Consider the following 16,372-nt stretch of genomic DNA (forward strand, 5'->3'; position numbering starts at 1 on the left):
AACCCTTAGGGCAAAAGAATGGATATGATTTTCAAACTACTTGTTTGTTTTTTAAAATTAATTGGCTCCGCAAATTTTCCGAAAACTTTCCATTTTTAGCTAAGACATACTAGTTCTTTCAAGTTGATTTTTTTTTTTTTAATCTGAAGAAGGAAAACCGGGACAAACAGGCTCCCCGAAAGCCTTTCTCGGGACAGTTGATTCTATCATTGGAAACCGGGACGTCTAGCAACTAACTAACTAACTAACTCTCTCTCTCTCAATATATATATATATATATATATATATATATATATATATATATATATAAATATAATGGAGATGGAATTAGTTGATTAATTTGTTGAAGTTTAGGAGGAATTGGAGGTCAAAGCTATTGAAGAAGTTTACAAGTAGATATTACTTTTCTAGAGGATATCTCACAAGAATTAAAAGGGGGTATGACATGGGCCTTGGTGAAGGAGGTGGATGTGTATCCCTGGTAAAGATGAATAGATTTTACACCACCACGATAATAACTACGTGCACTTCAGCAAGATTACAGATGAAGCCGACTCGTAATGAAGAGTGGGAAAATTGTGAGGAATATTCCCGAAATGGGAAACTAAATACAGAAAATTAGTTCCTAACAAATGTATTGTGTACTTAATAAACATATAAATATCACATAATATACGATACGACAAGTGTACAATCGATAACAAAATTATGTTTGTAAAACTTGCAACGTCAGTGATTTTCTATTCATTGAACATTTTCAATACTGTTTTTATTTGAAGCCGCTCTTCTAGCTTTGGAACTACATATAATTTTAAATAAAAGATCAGAGATAAATAATGTTTCTTATGAAAGCAATCTGAAAAGTAATACAGATTATAATAATTAAGTGTTTGCTTCGGTCAGATTTTATTTTTATTTACGTTTTGGAAAATAGTACGAAGAAATATTAAATTAGATGCTATCTTAAACTTATTCTGAAAAAGTTTCTACGACGCGATAAAACTGTTGCTGATTATACATAGATGCTGCAAGTAAATAGTAGTGCTATTCACGGCTTCAAAATCACTATAATACACAATGACAAAAGTATCTCTTCGAATAGCACATTGTGGAAGTATAAAATATCAAATCTACAAAATTATTGATAACGAAGTTTATCTTCTAGCGACTTTACTTACAAAACACAAAGTATGAAATTGCCTATAAACAAACCATTACGACAAAACTGATAAGAACAAATACAAATCTTAATTTCTTGGAGTTCTAAAATAATTCAAATATATTTAAAAATGATGGATGCTTACACAGAAAACATAGAAAACTCTTACTATACCGCACACCTTTGAGGCATGCATTACAGTTATCATAAATCTTCATCTGTAAGAATACACAATATACTTGTATTACAACCTCCAAACATACAATCTTCGACACTTTCTTTTAAACCAATTTTCAAGATCTTATGAGTCTCCACATAACACTTTATTGGAATCAACATCACTCACGCACCAAACATTTCAAATTTTATCAACAACCACTACTAACTACACTACAATAGCTTGCACCAATCTCTGATCATTGTGTAAACTGTAACAACCATTAGAAACGCAAGTACCAAACTAATCGTATGTGAGTTGGAAAGTTCTCTCATGATCCCTTCTATGTAGATCATGAAGCTTAGACACTTCATCCAATTGTTTCTGCATTTGATTGGTTGTTTGGTCAATCCACTGAAGTGAGTTCATGTGTGCATTCAAAATCCGACCAATCTGCACAATCTGGAAAGACATATGAAATGAATTTATTATACGAATTAATTTCTCGGGTAAAGTCATATAACTCAAACCAAACGAAGAGTAAATCATACCCTGAGAGTCGTTGGCCAAATTTGATATAACGCCCCCTTTCAGTTCCGAGGCTATGAAACAGAAACTATTGTTTAAAGTAGGATACGAATCTCTACTAGGATTTTTATACGAGGCAAATACTCAAACCGTGAACCAATCCGGGACCACGTACGTTAGCCACATGGCATGAGGGAATACTCAACAGTTAGAGAAATCGGAGTTAGGCTGATCTTCAGAAATTGGACGTCGATGACTTACTGAAAGCATATTAAGCTCTTCTAAAAGAGAATGCAAACATATCATAAGAGACATTTGATTTATAAGATTACAGATAAATACAGAATCTGAAGGCAGGAGACCTGTTTCAGAGCACACAAGCCATCTTGAAAACACAATTTGATCACACATGTGGTGTAAGTACCCTCAAACTGTTACCCCCAGATCCTTTCATATATCTGAGAAAGAGGTGGGAAGACACTTACATTACCAACCTATCCGGGAACTACACTCCTGGTTTCAATTGTCTGCAATGTCTTACTTATTTCGCCTCTCTCTCATATATATCAGTTATCTAAAAAGTATTGAACCTCTGGAGGTCAAAATTGAGTATATGTTAATTGTGGTTTGAAAATAACATTTTGCTCGATGACTTTCTTCTACTTTTTCATCATAACCGTCTGTGATTTCTGGTATATATAACAAAAAACTTTTGAAACTAACGTAACATATTCGGCGAGTTCTGCAGAGATGGCAACAATTGAGTTTGATGGTGCCAGGTCCGGGCTATGCGGTGGATGTATTAAAACTCCCAGCCAAGTTGTCTCGATTTCTCACGGGTCGTTAAAGATGTAAATATGAAATGAAATCTTTCAGTTTTACGTCCCACGATTATGCTGGCTAGGCTAAAAGAAAGGGCGATGATGAGAAGTGAATGCAATGGTAAAAGGACTGAAGTGGGAGGAAACGGGAGAACCCCTAGAAAACCCACGCACACGTTGTTTGTACACTACGAAGTTCAGAGCTCCTTCGTGGCTAAGCGGTTAGCGTACGCGCCTTTGGCGTGGGAGACCCGGGTTCGATTCCCGGCGGGAGCTCATGGTTCGGATTCCATGTTAACCAGTAGGTCCAGTCTCATATAACCTCGCTACTGAAAGGGATGTTAATCTCAAAATCCACTCAACTCAACTACGCGCTATCTGGGATCCACTTGGCGCTATCTGGAATCGAAACAGGGACCTCATGCACCAGAGGTGAACGCTCTACTACTGAGCCACCATGGCCCCTCGTTAAAAATGTATGCGGTCTGGTGCTTGTCAGTGTGGTCATCCTTTTCGTTGACTAGTTCCAGTCGTTTCTTTTGACTTGCTAGGTGCATTTGTGCTAACTGTAGACAGTACAGGTTTAAGGCTATCGTTCTGCCCAGTGGAACCAAGTCGTGATGCTGATGACCTTCCAACCCTACCAAATGCACAGCATAACCTTCCTGGGCTTTAGTGTGGGCTTTGCCACAGATTGTGGGGCTTCTCTTCGCTTCGACCACGATCTTTCTCGTACATTGTTGTTGTAGGTTAAGCACTTTTCATCACTCGCAATCAACCGCTTCACAAATGGCTCGGGTTCGTTACGTTTCAGTAGAAATTCGCAGACAGTAATTCGATCGATTAAGTTTTTGTGTCATAAGTATACGTAGATGTGGCAACTAAACGTCGAGCTTCTTTTTGTAGCGACCTATCTCCAAATGGTTTAACAAATGGCGATGTCATGATTGCTTACACACTGCTTGATCGACTTTTGCAGAATATCACCCATTTTTGCTGCGATTGGTCGCCAACTGTCAGGAGCATCTTGGACATTTATACTTCAAGAACGAAAACGACTGAACAACCTTCAGGCTGTTGCTTTTGATAACTTATCTCTCCCATAAACAGCACAAGTTTCCTCACGGGCATGCGCAGCATTTGCGCCCTTATCGAAATAAAGTCGTAAAATGTACGGCACTTTTGCGGGAAGTTCACTTATCTTTACGGTGCAATACCTGACGTTTCATTATAAGAATTCCAACTCTTTTTGCAAATCTACTAGTTTCAATTGTCAGCTGTCAAATGACGTTATGCCTACCAGTTGAGACTCACATCTGAGATCTAGGATTCTTATGCCATCTTGTGCGCAAAAGCCTCAATAATTTTTAGACTACCTGATATAAATATATAATTATCTGCCACATTATTATCATTATTTATACTTATTCATCTCTCATATTCATACTTGCAATTCCGCCTTATGTTCTATTTTTAATTTATTAGTCTGGTTTTATAATTTCTATAATTTCTTTATTAGTTTTACTTGTTGATTCTTTTTTCCTATATTACACATTCTTCCTCTTTATTTGTTATTCTTCCGCTCAGCTGCACTTCTACCGACTTAACCCTCTCACATTCTCTTTTTTTTATTTATTATTCCTCCATTAATCTCAATGTTCTTACAGCTTGGCTAACACTAACACGTGACCATGCGACCCTGCATTCCAATATGGTGCCTACCTTAGTGTTTCTCAGCTTTTTCTCTGTTCTTTAATTTTTCTTTTCTCCCGCCACTTCTTCGCTTCTCTATCTGACAAAGCGTTTAGCGAAAGAATTTTTCACGTGAATTTTTCATTATTTTCTGGTAGCAACTATTATTAAATATTAAGGATACGATTGTAGTTTGATAGAAATGTAAAGAGAAAATACTAAATTATGTTAGTAAAGATTGATAACTGTTGATTTCGGTAGTTACACTTGAAAATGAAAATGAAATGAAATTTTTGAGTTTTACGTCCCACGATTATGTCGGTTAGACTAAAGGAGACGGTGATTATGAGAAATGAATGAAATGGTGGAATGTTGAAGTGGGAGGAAACGGGAGAACCCGAGAAAACCCACGCACACGGTGTTTGTCCACTAGTTACATTTGAATAGCCGGTAAAAAAAAGATATGTAGCACAAAACCGCATATTTGTAGTAGACTTACATCCAAATTCATTAATCCCAATGATTTTCAAAAATTTGATATCCACTCATACCGATTTTACCAATCATAAAATAATCTTGATCATCATCGTAAGTAATACATAGAACATAATATGTTCCCTATAATATGTTCCCTATGTCAGTTGCTAGGTTAAACCATCTCTCGCACCACACTTCAACAAAGACTTAAAAAACGATTTAAAAAAAATGTTTTTCTATTTATGTACAAGAAGATTTCACAAGAAAGCAAACAAATAAAAGTATTCCCACATAATAACAATTGGGAACAAAAATTCTCCTTGTTTGCTGAAAATATGTTTAACACTGATTTTGGAGAATTTCATGAAAACGTTGTTATTTGCTCTGATGTAGATTAACATGTTCAGAATATTACTTTTTTCATACCTTCTTTACAATTCCTACACAATGAAGACTTAAACGAAATATCCTGAAATAGTAGAGACTTCAAAGAGCCGTTACATTTTATACCAAGTGGCACTGAAATAACTCTCGGCTACCTGTGATTAGTATGCTTAGGAAATGTCCAAAAGATACAAGTGCGCATTCGAAGTACGCTCATTTCCGGAACTGACGTCTCCAAGTTACAAAGATAAAAGTTTACAAGTCTGCGAGTGCATAATGTGTAGATATATACACTACGTTAGTACACTTGTGTGCTTAAATGGCGGTTCCTCGTAGTAGGAACAACGATACTATCAAAATGACCTAATAAAATTTTAAAAGGCACATTTTTAATATTTTTGTGAGCTGATCTTATAATACGTTACTTAATAAATATACAAAACAAATAACAAACGTATTTACGTTATGGATTGGAATTTAAAATAGTGCAGGAAATAAGAAAGCAACTAAATAATTTCTTTAATAGTGTTATAAAGACATTTGTGCTTAAAATATTACGTAGTTTATGTAGCTTAATTGTGATAATTACACTATCGGCAATCCAGCTATTTGCACGTAAATGTCATATGAATTTAAGCTTTAAGCTTTAGCATAGAATATTGAATACCTACATTATTCATGACTCTATGGCTACAGCTACAGCTGCAAATGTTAACTCGTAGGGTAGATAGGCCTAATTTTCTAGTTTTGATTCGAATTATTAATTTCAAATTAATTTCAACGCTATCATATTTCCTTGCACGTGGTATGTGTGAGTGACCGTAATAATGCCAATCTGCGTACATTTTACATTTTTCACAACTGATCAAAAGTAAAATACAGGTCAAAAATTCTTTCTACACATCTATCAAAGATTTCACAAATTCCTCTTAATTCATATAATCCCATTACTGTACCTACTATGAAAAGATTACGAACAAATCGTATAGTTGAACAACGAGAACCATTACATAATATACATACTGTATTATTTTCATAAAGTCTCTTAATTTTTATAAAATTCTTATTAGGCCCCTATATTATATTATAGTTTTTTTTTTTTAATGGTTATGCTTCAACGAGGAGATCTGATTTATAACTGAGTAACTATTTTCGCATGTGGGAGAGAAAATAAGTATATATTAGAGTGAAGTGAAAAGATCAGATTTTCGAGTATCAAATTCTAATAGAGCTCAAAAGTTGCGTATTCGCATGCTAATCAATGGAAAAATAATGAAAAAATTCACACTTTGAATCGTCAGTTCGCGCAAACAGCCTAATATTTGAAAAAAATAAAATAAAATAAAATAAAATAAAATAAATACCTTTACGCGAAAAAAGTCAGATTTTCGAGTATCGAATTCTAATAGGGTTTAAGCATTGCGTATTTGCGTGCTAATCAATGGAAAAATAACGAAAATAATAACATTTGGATCTTCAGTTCGCGCAAACGTCCTAAAGTTTGAAAAGATAAAATAACACCAAAATTTACCTTGACGCAAGAATATACAGATTACTTTTTTTTTTTTTTAATTTATTTCTATAGCGTCCAAGTACTTTATTTTAATTGTGTAAGGTTATGTTTGTTAATAAATCGTTTATGTGAGTGATTATATTTTATTTTCATGATTTTACAGCTCTTCGCCCATTTCTCAACTTTTTTTTTTTTTTAATTCCCTCTTGAAATGGCCCAGAACTTACTACGAGGAGATGGCACCCACACCCTATCCAACCATCCTATCAATTAGGATGTGCTAAATTATGTTGATTTAGTGAAGAACGTTGTTTTAAATCCAGGTTTTTAAAATCAAATTTTGGTATTGTGAGTCTTGAGAAGGTTGCATACTCAGGAAGTTGAAAGATGTCAAACTTCTTAGAGTCTGCAGGAAAAGTGTGCGGACAAGAAACAGAGATGGCTACATTAGAACAACTTTGCTCTCAAGATTCACAATGCCAAAATTTGATTAAAAATATCTGCATTTAAGACAACGTCCTTGACTAAATCAACATAATTTAGCACATCCTAATTGATAGGATGGTGGGAAAGAGTGTGGGTAGAGCTCGAATTGAAGCCACCTCCTCGTAGTAAGATCTGGGTCATTTCAAGAAAAAAAAGAAAAAAAAAAGAAAAAGAAAAATGAGAAATGGGCGAAGAGCTGCAAAATCTTTATGAAAATAAAATTATAAAATCACTCACATAAACGAATTTTTAACAAACATGACCTTACACAACTAAAATAAAGCACTTGGATGCTATAGAAATAAATAAACAAATAAACAAACAGAAAAAAAAGTAATCTGTATATTCTTATAAAGCTAAATTTTGGTATTTTTTGTCGTTTTTTCAAACTTTAGGCCGTTTGTGTGAACTGAAGATCTAAAGTGTGATTTTTTTCGTTATTTTTTATTGATTAGCATGCTAATACGCAACTTTTAAGCCCTATTACAATTCAATACTCAACATTTGAGGGGCCGCGGTGGCTCTGCGGTAGAGTGTTCACCTCTGGTGCATGGGGTCCCTGGTCCGATCCCAGCTCGCGCCAAGTGAACTTTGTGGTAGACAAATACCGTGTACGTGGGTTTCCTCAGGGTTCTCCCGTTTCCTCCCACTTCATTCATTTTTCACCATCATCGTCTCCTTTAGCCTAGCCGGCATAACCGTTGGACGTAAAACTCGAAGATTTCATTTTTTTTCTTCGAAAATTTGGTTTTTTCGCTTCACCCTAGTGTATATCAAGAGAGATGTAGAGCGTCGAAAGCGTAGTGAAATGAATGCAAGTGTTGGAGTGTATACAATGTACAGTACTCCATTTAAGCGGCCTTATAAGAGAGTACTCTTACATACTTCTGGTAATTTTTACCATTTAATTTAATTAGGGTTATCCACCTTGAGTATATGTGATTCTTATACATTGGTATTTCATAACGACATAATGGCTTTTTCCTTTAAATTTTGGTCCTCATGTTGTTCAACTGCACTACATCTTTCGTTGTCATTCTAAGTATTAGCTTCTGGTGCAAATTAAGAATACGGAGACACTTCAAAGTTTTATGGGTAAAATCTATAGATTCACAAAGAAAGAGTAACATCTAAGGAACTTACTTATTAGCGCAATATAGTGAAAATAGTCCGATCAGCATGCCTGTAGCTGAAGCAACACGGTAGAACTACTACAACTACAGTATTATTGTTGTGTAATCTAAAGTACTGGAAGCAATTATACACAATATGAACTTTCTTCCAAAGTAGTTTAGCTCCACATTATTGTAGACAGTGCTCCCCTCAGTACCTTCGCTGTTCTAACGCCCTTGCAACTTACCTGCTTTCGCTTGCAATGAAATTCCTAAGTTATTTCGCAACAGCGTCATCAGCGCCCTAATCACCAGTGCTACTCTCCTCCCAGTGGATTAATAAATATTCCCTCGCGCAAGCATGCCTAACAAAATAGAACATCGCCAGTAGTTTAGTGTTTTTTCTGCTGTTACAAGCTTATTGTGCACATAACACAATATACATGTAGTTACTGCATTTATACTCCGCTCTTGATAATCTGCACGTGAGAAAAACCAAACGACAAATATCTGCAGTGACAGCAAAGCTGAAGCAGTTGGCATACACGAAAGAATATATATTCTAGCATGTGACATTCTCCCTTCTTTTGTTATCAATGTCCGATGTTCCATTATGATAAGGCGCTGGAACGAAGTGCGGATCAAGAGTTAATTTGACGAAGTGTACATTATCTACTGTGCACTCCATTTGTAGACTTCGAGCGTGCATGTTCGAAGTGTGCACTTTGCACTTCTGGACACGGCCTTAGTTTCTGTACGATTGGTTTATGTTCGACTGTTGAGGGAACACATGAGTAAGAAGTTATTATGTAATCAGTCAAACAAACAAAAATACCAATAAATAGCAAGAAACATCACTTACAGGATCTTTGCTATCTTGATTACGACTTGTTTCATTCAAATGTTCAATAATTTCTTTCAGGTCCTCAGACATTTGTTTCAGTTGAGCATCCAAATTTTCAGCCATTTTGTATCTGAGAAATAAATAAATCACATTATTATTATTACCAAAAAAAATTAATTAATAAATTAATTACACATGATGCTTCCTAACATGAAATGGATTTTCAAAAGGTAATAAAACCAAATATAGTTAAACTTGTCTATGCTAACCACCACCGGTTCCATTGAAAATAGCGAATTTTCGGAAAATAAGTATATGTTGAAATAACAACTATTATATACGCGTAATAAAGATACACATCACATCATTATTAACTTAATAATAAAATTGACTTTAATTATGCCTTGGAAACTTTCAGAACACTTCTGTTGCCTTCTTCGGTCACTATGTATGGCGAAAAACCTAGCGACAAAACAAAACTCACATTCCTATTAAGGAAAATTAAATACACAGATGTTATACGAAATTTATACGAAAACAGAGTATAATCACTTTCTAGAAAGCACAGAGTTAACTAATTTGACTGGTTTAAGTCATTTTTTTTTTTCTTTCTTTAATTGGTATAAACAAAAAAGATACCACAAATCGTGTGAATTTCATAGTGACATTTTCGCATATTTCGAATCATCTGTGTTAGTTGAATCTAACTTTTGCTTTGTAATTAAGGGTCTCGATGAGCCACAAAATTTCTCCCAGATGGAAACCGAGTACTGAGTCAGGTGCCACTTTAAGTAAAATGTCCAACCTTTCATAACCTCGCTGTTACGTAAGGACGTTTATGAACAAATCAAACGAACTGAAACAGCTTTAGCGGGTAGACCCGGGCCTACCAAAAAATTTTGAAAAATATAAACGTTTAAAAAGTAATAAATATATATTTACTGCCAAGGAACAAATCTTACACATTTTTATATTTTTAAAAAATAATAAAAATTGTCATACTAAAAATTAAAATCCTGAAGCCGCCCCTGCTAACGAAACAAATTCTATCTTATCTATCTGCTTGCCTGAGTGTCTGTTTCATAGTTACCAATGTTTTTAATTTTGCTTAAATATATCGATAAAAAGTAGGTAAACTTCATCAACTACATCTGTACCTCATCAATTGGACTTTCTAATTTTCTTGAGTAATAACTCATACTAAATTTTTAATTTTAAAATTCCACCATTCATTGTTTGAATAAACGCCATTTTAATACAATGATTATCAAGGACGTACGCAGGAATTTATTTGGGGAATCCACAGCTTTTCAGGGGGGTTCAAATTCAATATGAGGGCAAATTGTATTAAAATTTTATGATGGTTTTCAGAGTTGGGAAAAGGAAGTGTAAAAATCTCCAAATAAACTTCAATTTGAAGACATATTAGGCTATGTGACCGCTCTCTATGAAGGAAATTGGTGGCTCAGGAACGTTTTACAGAAAAATGAAGAACTTAATTAAGTAAAAATAACTTCTTCATCCACCTGGCTATCTCCATCATTCTTATATCCAAGAAATGCTGATGATCTGTGGATGTTAGTAGTGGACGTTCTGACAAAATTGAATCCGTAACTCCCACTGAAAGAAGTTATGTTTTTGAAAGTGATATATGCCGAACAAATGTGGCTTTTTCAAACTTTAAATGATACTACTACTCATTGAAAAGTTTTACTATAGACTCAACTATACTCTTTCTTCAAGTAAGTGTTCATTTTTATTTCCACAGAAGTGTAAAACTTAGCATTCTTGTGTTTTGACCCTACATACAGAGTATTCTTGAAACATCAAGTGTTGGTTTTGAATTATTTTCTAACAATGAACCCATTACCATCCCAAATTTACATTTTGCCAGGTGCTTTACTACAATACTATCTACTTATGAAATTAATTTCAAAATTTTAAAATATGTAATTTTCGAAAAATTTTGAAATAAAATTTTTATTTTGAATGAATAAATTCTGTATTAGCTTATATGATGATGTATACCACAGGAAAGGGCATGAAAAATACTGTAAAATGACTCCTAAATCAACTCTGTAGCTCAATTAAGAAAGCTGCAATTCCAATTTCAAAATTCATTGAACATACTATTTTGGTGATTGTTTTCAAACTTTACATAGCCTTATCTTCAATACTGGTTGATATATAAAGTTGAAATTTGGTATTTTTCTTAACCTATCCAGACGGCATCTATGTACGAAATTTCATTAAAATCTGAGATGGTGAGGTAAAGTCAGTGTTAAATTGATATGGACTCAAACAGTATATACTGATTCTAATGCAATAACTAATTACTACCCATATATTAGTTTGAACTATAATTTACTTGTTAAAATTTCTATATGCTAATTAGCTATAATTTCTTAGGGATATGAATGGATTCATGTTTATGATAATTTGTAATAGTACTCTTTTATTTACTGCGTATATTACAAATAAATGTCAGTGCCCTAGATGCACTGGAATATCACTTTTCGTGAGATCAGCTAAGTCAAGCAGTGCCGGATTTAGGTCAGACGACACAAGGATGACTATTCACCAAATGATGTTGGCATTACAAAGTCCACCGAACGTCGCGAAAACAAATGGGAAGCTACCTGAAAGCAAGAATTAGCAAACTCCAGCATTAACGTCACGGGAAGCCGATGTGCTGACTACACATTGTCACAACCCGGCTAGTAGGATCTGGCTTCCTGAGGGCTGTTATACCTGGTCTTTAGTTTTAATAAATTAAGATTATATTTATAAAACAGAAACAGAGTACGTTTAATAAAAGAATACGTTTAATAAAAGAATACGTTTACAAATTATGCTTCCACCTATGGCAATAAATGCAGATAAAACGGTTTGTTAGTTTAAGGAAATACCCGAAATATTCATGTTGCGTTACCCTTCTAACCAGGAATGTTACCAATTATAAAATGGGTTTTGAATAATCTGAAAGCAGAATTAGATAGCCCCTCTGAAAGTGTAACATATTCTGAAATCGTAGCCGCTAATGGGGGTAAATAAAACAGAATTATAACTCAATAAAGATTTAAGGTTGCGAACCAAAACAACGAATGTTTCAAGATGAATTCAAATATGCTCAAATGTACTTAAGTACGGTGTCTACAGAGTTGATTTCGATATTTCCAGTATTTTCTGTGTGCTGGTAGAAAACAATTCCAGTACATTACATTTAAAAAATAAAATAAAATAAAATAAAATAAATAAAAAAAAAAATAAATAAAAATGGGTGCCACATATGACTGTATTAACAGCCTGTAAAATATCAAGGGAGAACAAACGAGTTTCGAGACGAAAATTAGTGACTTTCCCGACTAAATATAAAAATACTGACTTCGAAACGGACAAGAAGCAAGGATTTTTAACGAAGAAATTATCTCTATCAATATTTACTGTAACAACAATTTAACAGTTTACACAGGATACACAATCATGAATTAAAAGAGTACAAATTGGTCTTTCTGCTTCCCACTGAACAGCTGTAAATATGTATTAAACTCGTTAGATTATTAATAAAATTTACAATATTTACATAAGAGTACCTATACCAAAATCTGATGGAAAACGAGACAAACCGGTATTAGAAATAGGGACCTGGTTCAACCTCAGGGCCAATCGCGCTTTTCACTCCATGAATTACTTTTACATGGATTTGAAATTGTGAAGCACAATGATCTTGCAAGTACGAATTTCAGATTTCAATCATCTTGTTATAAAATGTATGTTCAATGACTATTTACACACTATACTATTTGTTTATTATCTTAAAGCTATACGTACCGATAGTAAAGCATGCATGATTTTAATTTTCGTGTGTGTGAAACTGCATGTTAAGTTTGTTTCGTTCTACCAGAGTTACTGCAAAAGTTATTGGTTGGGTTGAAGATTGGCGTCCCGTACAACAGCGAGGATACTTGAGACGTGGATCAACGCATCTTGTGGGATGCAAACTACATAAGCTCTCACCGGAAACAGAATCCGGGCCTTCCGTATCAAAGGCGTGAACGCTAACATACAGTTACAAAGAAGCTCCGCAAAAGTAATGTGAAAACTAGTTTGTTAGAAAAAATAAAATAAAATAAATTAAATAAATAAATAATAAAACTTTGCGAAATGAGAATCTACACATGAAAACATGAAAAATATTATAGACCAACATGGGTGTACGAAACGCATCATTTCGGAGCTATAGCATGCCGAAAACTGTCGAAACGATAAAATAAAGTATCATAATTTACGACATGTTGGATGAACGTCGGGTAAAATAAGACGGTGGTTATTTTAAACGTAGTTTCCACTTAATGTACCACTGGATGTGGAATAGCGGCAGCGATAGATTAGCCTCCAAACACATAGACTCATAATAGAAGGATGAAGCATAGAAACGACAAATGACGGGTCAGGAACTGAAAACTAGTACACATTCTATATCCAGGACAGATTCATAACAATTAAGTTCTTTTACCCACTTTCATCCGACAATTCGTTCTCGATTTATGACGCTTTTTATATCGTTTCGATCTATCTTCATGTGAGGATTCATTACCCAAAGTTTCTACCCTGTTCTTGTGGAACCTACTAACATAACAATTACACGAAATATTTCGAAACGAAGATCATTCTTCTGAAAATATATTTCACTGACGTCGCTAATGGAGCTTGTGAAGTGAATACATGCACATAATGATAATTTTATTAACAGAAATTAATATTTTTCCCACCAAAATTCGGTTGTACTGAACACTATTCAACTTACGTGTGCTCTCTATCAGGATCAGAGGTAACAGTTGTTCCTAGTTCTTTCTCAAGCGGAGCGAGACAATCTTCTAAATCTTTCTGCTGGGACAAAATAAAGTCTAATTCATGATCTAGCTGCTGCTGCTCTAATTTCACCTGTGTTACTGCTTCATTCAATTCGATAATCTGCATCAGTGTTTAAATAAAAAAGTTAATAAGTTAATATTTTCATTTTGTATAATACGTTGTCATGTGAAACAACAAGAAATATATTATTTACATATCAAAAATTCGCATGAAGACTGAAATGATAGGTTTCCATTTTTTTTAAAAAGTTAAGGTACATGATTTATTTTCTTATTTTTACATAAGATACCCTATACTGTTATGTTACAAGCATCATAGCACAGAGATTCGTAACAGTATACTCCACCGAGATAAAAATCCTTCACAGTAACCGTTCAAAAGATCAAGTTAAAAGGGAACGTTTATTAGTCCATTCAACTCCATTTAACATCTATAAGTTTAACGACTTGTGCCTACTGACAAATATGTGCCTATCCTGTTAACTAAATGCCTGCTCTAATACAAAAATTACATATATAAATACAACTCAAAACGTACTATTCATAATTCTGAATACTTTCACTTTTAGTTCAAGAGAACTTCGGAATTTACACAGAATATGCTATCTAAAGACTACATACAAATAATCCATTGTAATCTCTTCGTAATTATTAGATTCTGGATTAGATCATTTTTATGTTTGTTTCATGCTATTAATGATGATGAATGATGCTTAAATTAACGACATTCCCCTTCTCCTTACACATGTATTTTGAAAAAATAAACAAGATAGAGACAAGTTATGTACCAATTTGAGATACAAGGTTATGACCATAAAATGCAAAATCTTTCAACAATATTAATATGAATTTACTTCGGAAACTCTCCTCACATTTATGTATAATAAAGCGTGTGAGATATGATGTTTAATTTAAACAGTATTCCAGCAAAATCTCACTGCTATACAATTCTTTAACTTTACTTGTAAACCTATCGTATACATAAATCTATATTAACAATTTTCATTTCTACAAGTGTTATTTCGTATCTTCGGACTACTGAACGAAGTTGGAGGCGGTTTTATAACTCAAAGGTAATGTTAACAATCTGTTAAACTGTAACTGATAAATCACGGTTTTAATTGTCTTATTTGTTACCAAGTACAGTATCTTACATATATGTTCACGTTAGAATAAATACAATGAAATACAACCTTTAACTTAACGTTCCATGGTTGTGGCCAAATGAAACGGATGATTAAATGATAGTTAATGATTATGAAGGAACTGGTGGGATGGACACGTGGAGGAAATGGGAAAACCCACGTATATGATGTCAACTACAAACTCACAAGGCCTAGGACCGAATCAAAGACCACTCATACCAGAGGTGAGTATTTTTAAAACTCTGCCACCATTCCTCGCATTTTAAGACAAATAAACTTATAACAATTCGGAATGTTATTTTTGGAACATATCAGGAGTAATTATATTGACATCAGCAAAAGTGAGTATACACACCTTAACTGCTCCTTTGTGAGTAATTTCGGAATGAACTGACTCCTGTACTGCTTTGTAGCGTCCTTACACTTTGATCTACAGCTCTCTGTCGCTCGATTAAAGGAATTACTGTTGAACTCAAGGGTAACAATGACATTTTGAACTGATTCATAAACCTGTCTCAAGATAAGTTATCAATCTCGCGAATTCACAATCAAAACATTATCTTCTTGAGAAAGGAAAACATTTGTTAGAGCAGGTTAAAAACAGTATTGCTGAAAGAATGCGCTGTCTTCCTCTTTCAACGCGAAAATTATTTTAAATTAGCAAAGAACGTGTTGTTGTACAGATTTCAGATTGGAGAAAAGCATAAATAAAATAAATTTTTAAAAAGTACAGTTGTCCCTTAAAGTAAATGTTTTCTAGCAGGGGCGTAACTAGAAGATTGCAGGCCCCTGACAAACATTTACGGTGGCCCTCTTCTCTGGTTTCTATAATTGACAATTTACATCCTTAAACATTTGATAACTAAATTATTTTTATACTTCGCATATTAGAAATACGTAGCTCTAAATAAATGCAAAATATAATCTATTCAATTTATTTCTATTGGTTAATTTTTTTAAATGTACTTTTCTATAACGTATTTTATACTTTAAAATTCCCACTCCCATTCCCAAAGTTGTCTATACTTTTTCAAAGTCCAGCTTCTCAACAAAGGACTGCTTGTGTGAGATTGTTTTGGGTAAGATGATGGGATAGTGCTTTATGGAACTCTAAAAGAATTCTTATGATAGGCTCTCTCAGCAAATGGTGATACGTGACTGGAATTTAAGAACTGTTAAG

The 16,372-nt window shown here is 33.9% G+C and overlaps 1 protein-coding gene across 3 annotated transcripts in view; it reads right to left on the reverse strand.

The window, feature by feature from the left end:
* Nucleotides 1-618: 618 nt before the first annotated feature.
* Nup62 (nucleoporin 62) overlaps nt 619-16,372 on the reverse strand; it is a 70,188-nt gene continuing 54,434 nt past the window's right edge. For all 3 annotated transcript variants that reach the window (XM_081734184.1, XM_081734183.1, XM_081734182.1), the window contains exons 6-8: nt 13,981-14,147; nt 9,192-9,303; nt 619-1,778 (exon numbers count right to left, since the gene is read on the reverse strand). In XM_081734184.1, the coding sequence (XP_081590310.1) occupies nt 1,620-1,778; nt 9,192-9,303; nt 13,981-14,147 (438 nt within the window). In that variant the 3' untranslated portion in view covers nt 619-1,619. The remainder of the gene's footprint in view (nt 1,779-9,191; nt 9,304-13,980; nt 14,148-16,372) is intronic.

Source organism: Thermobia domestica, chromosome 12 (genome assembly GCF_964235325.1).
Source record: "Thermobia domestica chromosome 12, izTheDome1.hap1.1, whole genome shotgun sequence".
Taxonomy (NCBI): domain Eukaryota; kingdom Metazoa; phylum Arthropoda; class Insecta; order Zygentoma; family Lepismatidae; genus Thermobia; species Thermobia domestica.